General features: G+C 44.4%; 1 protein-coding gene across 1 annotated transcript; it reads right to left on the bottom strand.

Annotated features, from left to right (window-relative positions):
* Positions 1–1499: 1499 nt before the first annotated feature.
* LOC119396103 (failed axon connections) lies at positions 1500–7734 on the bottom strand. The gene is made up of 4 exons (XM_037663198.2): positions 7325–7734; positions 5690–6025; positions 3988–4125; positions 1500–2885 (listed from the first exon to the last, which is right to left on the bottom strand). Exons 1-4 carry the CDS (start codon positions 7610–7612, stop codon positions 2511–2513), a joined length of 1137 nt encoding a protein of 378 aa, XP_037519126.1. The 5' UTR covers positions 7613–7734; the 3' UTR covers positions 1500–2510.
* Between the last annotated feature and the right edge of the window lie 2254 nt (positions 7735–9988).

Genomic DNA, 9988 nt, shown 5'->3' with positions numbered 1-9988 from the left:
GTGTACTCATTAACCAACTCCGGATGGTAAGAATTAACCGAGAGTTCCCCAGCATGTGTCTCTTAACGAAATTGTAGTTCTGGCAGGTAAAACCTCAGAATTAAAACTTTTTATGCTGGCGCAAAAGTACTCTTACAGCTTAATATAACAGACAAAATGGCACTTTAGTTGGTCCTGCACAGCTCATGTGTGGAATTAGAGCAACAAGTTTTTTTTGTGTGTTGCACCAATTTGCCACACCGGCTTTTACATTGGGTGGCCTCTATCAAACAGTTTATTGATGGCCGGTTAACCACAAAGTCTCGTAGCTATATCTTGGAACTCCACGTGATCTGCCATTATCTGTATCATCTTGATGCCGGCAGTGTTATCCAAGTCAATGACTTGAAGCAAGATGTCGACAAAAAGTTAAAAGACCCAAGGCCCCAAAACTCCTTTCCGATTACTCACACGAGAGCGACGGTACAGCATGGACACCTAGAATAAACACCTTATGTAAAGAGTCCATTGCACCTCATGTCTAGCATAAAATTATCAATAGGTGAAAAACATCGCACATTGCCGCATGAAGTGGGAAAAAAGATGCAAGTTCTACCAGCTTGAATACTAATACAGTAGACTCTCAGTGAACGGAACTCTCTAAAACTGAACTTCTGTTTAAATGGAACACATTTTCCTGGTGCCTTCAGATTCCATTTAATGAGTGCTGTAAAGTTTTCCCGAAAAGTAAATAACCCTACACGTGGTATCACCGAGGATCAGAGATTTACGTCTCACCTTGAAGTTGCCATTTACCACTGAAGTATGCAAAAAAAAGTGCAATGTTTAAAATATGCCAATGACACCAATTCATGAGGCAGTATGTCTGTCTACAAGCAACAGTTCTTGGCACAGTTAGCACCGTGCCAGAATGATGTGGCTTGTGGACACTGTCTGTACCCAAGTAATAGAGAACATCCTATGTCACAGCATCGTTATGTTTGTGCTGTACTTCAGAAGTACGGCCCTATTCCACATCAACGTTCTACACTTGTGCACACATGCATCGGCTGCACACCACACCATAGGCTGTGCACTAGTACAGTCCGACAGGACGTGGCCAACATGAAAGGACGCATCTCATTCCCACCTAACCATTTTCGGATATCTTTTTTACGGGACACAAAGTTGACCTCCAGACATCACTGCAGGCAACGGCTTTGCGGCAACAAGTCTGGGTACTCTGTGGGAAACAATGTAGTGCTGGCCTATGCAGGAGCTGTTTCAGCTTGCATCTGCCAGTCCTGGAATTGTTGGAGGCAGAACCAACAGCACTGCACATGAGCTGTTTTGCACTGGTCTGAACTACAGCAGTAACTCAGTACCAGACTCCAATGCACCAAACCTGCTCACCTGCTCCAAGAGTATTAGCCCATTATTAAAACAGTGTTTGTGCACTGTCTTGCTGCAAATGGAAGAATGAAAAAAAAAAAGGGGGGGGGGGAGCTAAGACCCAAAAATTCATCCACAAACTTTAATCTGTGTTGTCTCATTTTTACAAAGTTCCACATCAAAGGGGAAACAGGAAGGGAAGGAAGGTAAAGTAAAAAGGCATTACAAAAACTGCCATAAAAAAGTATAAAGCTGCGGGCATGTACAATAATGCGACGATGCACACACGGACAGTTGAAAAATGGAATTAAAAGGGACATACAAAGAAGGTTGATCAGGCTGAAAATTTGTTCACACAAATGGTCGAGCAAAAACGCCGTAAAAACTTTAGCTGTAAACACTCACATGAGATCTACAGTATGCTATATATGAATACAGTAACAGCATGTATGCAAAAAGGTGGCAAGACAACTGTCAAAAATTTCCTTGAGCAATTCCGCATCTAGACCTCAAGATGAACTCAAGTGGCAGGAACAAAAACAGATCTCTACAACAGAAACGAGCATATAGTTACATGTGTACACAGAATTTAAAAACAAAAGGATGTACGACAGATGAAAAATACATTGAGAGCAAATTTACAACTTTGATATAATATAATATGCATTGCTTTGAGTATGTAGTGGATCATGAGTATAAGATGTCTTCAGCTCCTCGATCTGACCAGCCCTCCAAACAAAACACGCATGGAAGTTGGCCACCCATGCACAAAAAAAGAGGAACAAAAATTTCAAATGCACTGCTGCCCCTTTCCCTCCTGACTTGCTTGTAAAAACTCTTAATGCCCTGCGCAACGAGCTCCCTGTATATTACTTTCTAGCTCTGTGCACATTGCTAAAAACCACGCACGGTATCAACGCCACAGGATTTCCCTTCGCTTCCAAAATCCCCAAAAAACGAAGAACTGCTCTCCATCAAAGAAGCATGAAAACGCGAGAGATCCCCTATGCTTCGCTGCACAATGAGATGAAAACGAGCCTTCTTCAGGTCTCCTTAAGAACGGAACTATTACCCAACCCTCCCCTCCCAACCCCTGGAACGGAAAAATGACTAAAGCCTTTCTCCAGCGCTGAAACCGCTCACTCCTTGACCTCTGCGATGGTCTTAGTAACAACCTCCTCGACAACTTCCTTTTTGATGACCTCTTCCTTCTTGACCTCCTCAACGGTAGCTTCAGACTTTTTGACAGCATCTTCTGCAGCAGGAGTCTTTTCATCAGCAGCCGGGGCAGACTCATCGACAGCCTTCTTGGGCTCCTCCTCGGGTGCCTTCTTGGGCAGATGCGTGTTGAGCTCCAGTGTCTTGCAGATCTCGTCCCAGTCGGCCCAATAGCGCTCCTTCATGCGCTCCACAAATGCTAGCAGATTGGCACATTCTTGCTCCATGAACTCCAGGAGGCCACCGAAGGGCACGTACACAAACTGGCAGAGGTGGGCAAAGGCCACACAGTCGAGCTGCACACAAGATAAGAGTGTGAGCACAGTACTGCAGCAAACATTTCAGACATGTTCATGTTTGTTGTACCACCACAGCAGCTGCACTAACTTGCCACAAGGACTTGCGGCCACTGAGCCAGAATGCAAGGGCTATCGCCAAAGCATGCAGAGTGAACTTATTACGTTCAGTTAAGTGTAGCACTTTTCTGTCTGCAGAAAAACTACTTTCCCAGTAATGCAATATATCTTTTGCCATTAGCAAAACATGGGTGATATGAAGTGCGTAGTACCAATTTATAGATGAAATTCTCTTTCCACCAATATTAATATCAATAAATGTATTTATTAAAGGCATTATATAAAAAAAAACTAAATTTTTAACGAAACATTGCAAATACGCAACAAAAATTTCACGAGGATACGCAGTACACGTTCACGCTCTTGTTATAGGTGCTACTGCAATTTGACAAGTTACAGATGCTGTCAGTAAAAAAAATTGCACAGGCAGCTGCATCGGAATCTAGAAAAGCATCATCTCCACAAAGTTGGAGCTTTAGGTGACAATGCCATGTCCAACTACGTGAGCCAACTGCAGGGAGATTGCAATAGTTTCACCTGTTGGACAATACTATTTGTCCAGGCACACTTCAAAGCCAGCAAAATTTGAAATCAAAGCAGGCTATCGATGGGGATAGGAATGCACAGGAAAATGTTAAGACCCAAACTACCGCCTGAACAGGGCATTTTTCAAGTTTTACAATTACATGCCTCTTGTCCATCAAGTTGTGTTCATCTAAAGTCAGATACAGCTTTATAAGTCTGCAGTATTTACTCTTCAAAGGCAGATGCACACAAGCCCACCCCAATGGGCAAACACTCCACACTGACGACATGAGCCAGACTGTTGCCAACTTCGCCTTCAGAGAACATTGCCAAGTGCACAAGTGGGAGTATTTCGTTATTTACGGAGGCAATCGGCTGCTGCGCTTCAATCGTCTGTATCCAACTATAGTGAAAAATGCAGCAGATGTATTTGCCTCATTTTAGGCAAACATTATAGCATAGTTATTTTTACTGGTAGCGGGAGAAAGCACAGAGGCAAAACAACCACAACACTTACTAAGTGTGGCTCTGTGCCAAAGAAGAACTGTTTGGTGCCCAAATACTGCGACAGGTGTTTAAGGTCTTCCTTTCCAAACTCCAAGATCTCCTCTGTTGTGTGACGGCCCAGGCCATGGCCAATGGTCTGCTGCACATTCTGCGCACAAGCGAACAAAAGAGGACTGCAGTAGGCCGGCAAGTTCCATTTGACTGCAATACATTCACATCTAAATGTACCCTCAGGGTATGCAAGCTTTTGTTACAAACTGCAACAAAATTACTGCAAGCAGTTATAATAGAAAAGTGCATATAAGCATAAAATGGCCCCTTATCTACCCTTAACAAAAAAATTGTGTGCATGTATTACCAGAGAACATCAGGTTGCATCGGTCAAGAAAGTTAGCTAAAGCATCAGCACTGATCTACATTTCAAGGGACAATGCCAAGGAGGGTTATGCCAAGCTGGTGGCAAGGTCACAACCACCAACTCGGTAGGTACTTGGAATTTTCATTTGAAATCGATAAGACTTGCGAACTTAAGTCACATGTGCTGCGCATTAAAATCAAACAGAGCCTCAAAGTAAATTTACAGTAATGTTCCTGAATACTAAAGAAGCAACGGTGCAACGTACCCACTAGTTTCAAGAGAATTACCCGTTTTGAACTAAATGTAAACAAAAGGACCGCCATTATTGCTACAAAAATGTTTGCCGTCAGGCATGCAGCCAAAAGTATATGAAACGCTCCATTAAACAATTGCATGTTTACGCCTGCAGCGAGAGAGATTTTACTGGAGCTACTGTCTTCCCACTCATCGTTTTACAATTTCCAATGAACCTCAACTTAATATGTACCGGCAATTTGATGAAAGCATTGTTGCCTCTGACTGAAAACAAGTAATAGCACAGGATATTGCGTAAGGAAGAGAACAAACTAATCTCTGAACAATTAAGAGGAAACCTCGCGATATTACTCATTTGCACGTAGTATATCATTAAACAAGGTAGCAGTGAAAGAAGACATCAAGAGTTGTTTTTGCCAAAACAAAATTCTCCACTATATGAAAAAAAAAAAATGAATAGAGAAGGCATGGAGCTAAGCATGCACACAAGCAGATTTGTCAATAGCTTGCCCAATATTAACGAGATCACCCTTTCATGTGGCCGTTGCTACATCAGCCAAACTGGCTGTTGTGTCAACGGGCACCTCAGAGAACATTCAAGCCTAATGGCACCGTCGGTAGTCACCTGGCAGTGCATTCCTTCCAATTTTTTTTTTAAGTGCTGGATGCTAAGGCAATACAGAGACCAGGGTGCATGGGAAACATGCAAAGCTATGTGCATCAAGGAAAAAAAAAAAAAAGAACTTCACTCCTCATCAAGGACACTGTTACACTGTTGCACGTTGGTGATGACATTCATTTAGTAGCTCTTGAGATTCCCGTGGAGAAAACAAAAACGGCACTTGTGCTCCCTCCCGTCCAGTATCTCGCACTATTGCCCTGTTTTAAAGCATCACTTAAGAAGAGGACCAAGTTCACACTATCGCCTATATGCATGGCAACCAGCCATGGTGCTCAGGTTACAGCTGCTTGTGAAATTGGCACACAAGCAAGTGCCACAATGTGCAGGTAATGTCCGGTAGAGTGTCATATCTTAGACTATCGTGGCACTTCTGATCAGAACAGCTTAAGCATATTGTACTTAAAATGCCAAACTCACGCTTTTAAAAGCAAGCTTGAAAAAGAATTGCAGGACGCCTTTGGGCAACTTTGAGTTCAGCATGCGCTTGACATCCATTTGGGCCGCCTTGAGAAACTGGCCTGGGTGACGATAACGCCAGCAGCGAGACACCCAGCCTGTGTGGTTGTTGAGCATAGATGAGAAGGCGTGCGAGATGTTGCGCTCCTCTGTGGTTAGGCCAGCATCCAGATCCTTGCCAAAGTACTGGCTCAGCTGCTTGATGATGATGTCAGAATCTGCTATCTCCTCGCCGTTAAGCTCCACGAATGGGAGTTGACCTTTCTTCGATTTAAACTTGAGCTTGTGGTCCACATTCTGAAAAGGAAGAGGTGGCAGTTAATAAAGGAAGGAAACAACATACCGCTCAACTGCTACTCTACATGGAAGAATTTTAGTGGGTATGCCAAACAGTGCACAGGACCACTAGGTGTACAACAGTAGACCCAGCGACCCTTGGAAACTAATCTGCAGAGGGCACACCTGGTGGTCTGCTCAGGTTTACCTTATGCACAAGTAAAAAAAATGCAGCTAGCAAAAAAAAATATTGAGGGGGGGGGGGGGCGAAATATTAGCAGTCCGGCACCTTACTGACACCTCTATGGTTATGTATATCATTGCTTTGAAGGCCTCTATACAGCTACATTACGTGTTAGCTTTGTCAAGGACAATACCACAGCCTAGTTTAAAATTTCTTGGCACTATTTTGCCAGCCGTGACCCTTTTGCTATAAAACCCTCACAGTAGTTATATACCTCACCAATCTGCACGCCACTCGAGGCGCTGTCAAATGGTAAAAAAAAAGAAATGAAATTAGTCATATGTATGTGTGAAGAAACAAGAAAAATACATATGCCAAACTTTCTTCTGAGAATGTGGGTTGTGTGTAAGGGTTGTATGAAAGACGTGAGACGAGGTTAATCGTGTAGAGCCATCACAACCATTGACACGCACGCTACTGGGGGCACGCTACGAATGAGTCATGCGCAGGCAGCCCGTGGCTATTAAATACATTAACGCTATCACGTATATGAATGCGGGTTCAGTTCGTAGAACGACGTGTCCTCACAGCGAGGCGAGCAACACATGGTGTGCAGAACGCCAAATTACGACTGATAAACCCCATTTATGTGAATCAGTGACATCTACAGCAGTGCCAGAAGCAATATACAGTAACCATACAGGTTCTTCCAAACAAACTAGTTAACGTTTGCACAGTTCCAATCTAATAGGAGCAACCAAACTTAACTTTCTAAAATTCGCGGTTAATTTGGAGGTGGGCAGATTTTCATCGACCGGCTTCGGTGATACGGATTGACCGGCAAAGGCGGGGCAGTACGCCAAACGACCAGCGGTCCTAGCTAGCCCACAGACGTTATTTTTTACTTGGGTCGATAATACTGCTGCTTTACTGAGCAGCAATGCAAAAGAAAGAACAAAGTGCAGCGTTCGGCGAGCGCGAGAGCGGTCACCGAACGCTGTTCCTAGTCACGCATCGGCCATGACAACACGCACTGACAGCTCCTAAGCCTAACACCGCGTCACACCAAGCCGGCCGACGCAATCCCAGCAGTGGGCAAATTTGAAACGAACGGCGCGCTGCGAAGACGAGCTCACCTCATACTTCACTTGTGTCATGCGCAGCCAAGTCTCAACTTTCAAACAGAAAGGCGAGATTCCGGGCAAAGTTGGACAGCGAGTGAACTGGTAGAGATAGACTACATCTTTTTCGTAATCCGTCTTGTGAACGCTGGGCTTGTTTGCCGGCGCCGAAGCGGCGGTCGTGGTGGCGTCGGACGTCGGGCTGGCTGCCGTCTCCTGTGTGACTGGAGTTTCTGCCGGCTTTTCGGCCTTTGCCGGGGGTGCGGTACCTGCCGAGTTCTCGGTCTCGCTAGGGCTCGTCATGGCTGGAAGAACTCCGCGGCAACGAAAGAGCGACGACGGGAGACCGGCGCAAAATGGCGCAGAGCAGCAACCCAAGCTTCACGTACTGCCTGACAGGCGGTCGATGATTGGCCAACGCCTGGGCTGCCTGGGAGGGGGCGCTTTATACGCGGCTCGACGCATGACGTCATGCGGACTGCGATGGATGAGTTCGATAGCGGACGTGACGTTCTCATTGCTGCCGTTTCTGACAGCTCTCCTCGGATAGTGTTCCACTGGAACCGCCGACGCGTTATCCAAAGCGCGCTGATATGGGCGCGTAAGGGCGTCCCTCGCTCATGATGTCACGCTACCTCGCTTCGGAAGTACGATAAATGCTGACTCACCCTCGTATTCCACATATCCTAAGTCATCACATACAATAATTCCTCAGCGTAATATTTGCGAGAAACTGTAGCCACGAACAATTAATTCTGACCGCTGAGTGCACAGATAACCCTAATTACAGGCAATATTACTTTTCTAACAAAATAAAAAAGAATACCGGACCACATAAATTCCATTCCTATCTAGTGAGCAGTCATAAAGCTGCGATAAGAGCCTTACAGTCAGCGTTTCTATGGAGAGTGTGATGTACGCTTAGACATGATCGTAACATTAAACGTACTAAATAACACTGGAGAGGTCAGCAGTGCCAAACATGCGGAAACAACCAATGCTGTCATTGAACAAGCGCCTTTTCTCTCTCTCTCTCTCTCTTTTAATTTATTTTATTTATTTTTATTTTTGCTACGTACCATTGTGACTGCCTTGGTTATGTTGCACCATTCTACCTCTCCCTGCCAATGTCACATTTATTTGTGAACTCAGCCACCGCGGTGGTACAGTGGTTCGTTGCTCGGCTACTTATACCGAAAAGTCCCGGCCGCGGCGGTCGCATTTCGATGGCGACGAAATGCTACAGGCCCTGTGAAACTCTTTAGCGCACGTCAAAGAATTCCAGGTGGTCGAAATTTCCGAAGTCCTCCATTACGGCGTGCCTCATAATCATATAGTGGTAATTGGCATCTGAAACCCTAAAAAAAGAAATTTTATATTATTATCTGTGAACTCGCGTCGACACCATCAGGATGGCATAAGCTGCTTATCAGTGTATGGGACCTACAGAAAGCACTCAACAAAAGTGCACTGACACTCCCGCATATATTTTGGCGCTCTGCCGACCGTAAAAAGAAAAGAAAAAAATCAGGAAGAAAGGGAGCGGGCATGAGCTAGCTGAACTCGCGATTAGATACGCATTTCTGCACTGGCTGCCTTAATTTATTTAAAATGTGCAATTCGATACAAAAAGATCATTTGCAAAATCCGCACGTCTAGCAGTGGTATGACATCAGAATTTGCACAATATCAAATGTAAGGTTTAGTTAAGAAACTCGAAGCCATACAGTTCCAAGCACATAACCTGCTTCTACGAACTTCACGCCTTGCCCCATTTTTAAGAAATAAAATTATCAAAATATGCCCCAAAATGCATTATTATAAGCAGTTATAAAATAGGGTACGCAAAGCTTTGCGTAAGCTATCGTCGCCACTGCGCATGCGTCATACGATATATCCTCTTCGGTACCCACGTTAAGTTACGGAAATAGCGTATTCTGCCCAGCCAACGCAATGCTTTGCGTACCCCATTCTAAAACTGCCTATTGGGCAGTTTTAGAACAGGGTACGCAAAGCATTGCGTTAGCTTTTGTCGCCACTGCGCATGCGTCATGCACTATCCTCTTGCGTACCCACGCTAAGTGACGCAACGAACGCTATCTTTGCGTACCTTATTCTAAAAGTGCATGCTGTTGCAGTTAACGGCTAGTACGTTATGGGATTATTTCAAAAGCTATTTAGTGGAACAGCAATACATTTCGATCGCGCATTTTGAGTGCATATTTATCGAAACTGGAACTATTTACACAAGGTGCCCGGTGTTCCGCACCCTGTCTACACCCATGGGTGCAATGTTACGATCTTGCTAAAAGCTGTCACGTCGTACGTAAGCAAAAAAAAAAAAGCTTTAAATTGGTGCCAGCATCCTTTGTAAGGAAGAAAAATGAATGGCTAATATCCCTGCCTTAATTCTTCATTTATTTCTTTTATATACACCTCTCTCTTTTATTCGCAAAGGTTTTGCACTCCCAGCATCAACACATGTTGACATCGATATCAGGGAGAATATACATACACTTTATTTTGTTAGCGGAAATAGACTGCGAGTTAACGAACGAATGGATACCTGCATACGTTAAGCAATTTTGTGCACTGACACGCAGAAATAAGGGCTCCTGTTATTTCAGTGCTGCACTTTAATTACTGATAACTTTTATCGTTATGGTCTCCGTACCACTG

The sequence above is a fragment of the Rhipicephalus sanguineus genome, chromosome 1 (assembly GCF_013339695.2).
Source record: "Rhipicephalus sanguineus isolate Rsan-2018 chromosome 1, BIME_Rsan_1.4, whole genome shotgun sequence".
Lineage (NCBI taxonomy): Eukaryota > Metazoa > Arthropoda > Arachnida > Ixodida > Ixodidae > Rhipicephalus > Rhipicephalus sanguineus.
This window is presented reverse-complemented; position numbering and strand designations above follow the sequence as displayed.

Coding starts and splice junctions, on each gene's coding strand:
- LOC119396103 (XM_037663198.2), bottom strand. CDS start 7,612: ATGACGAGCCCTAGCGAGACCGAGAACTCGGCAGGTACCGCACCCCCG. Junction 4,126..5,689: donor TCAAGCTTGCTTTTAAAAGC/GTGAGTTTGGCA, acceptor GCTTGTGCGCAG/AATGTGCAGCAGACCATTGG. Junction 2,886..3,987: donor TTGGCACAGAGCCACACTTA/GTAAGTGTTGTG, acceptor TCTTGTGTGCAG/CTCGACTGTGTGGCCTTTGC.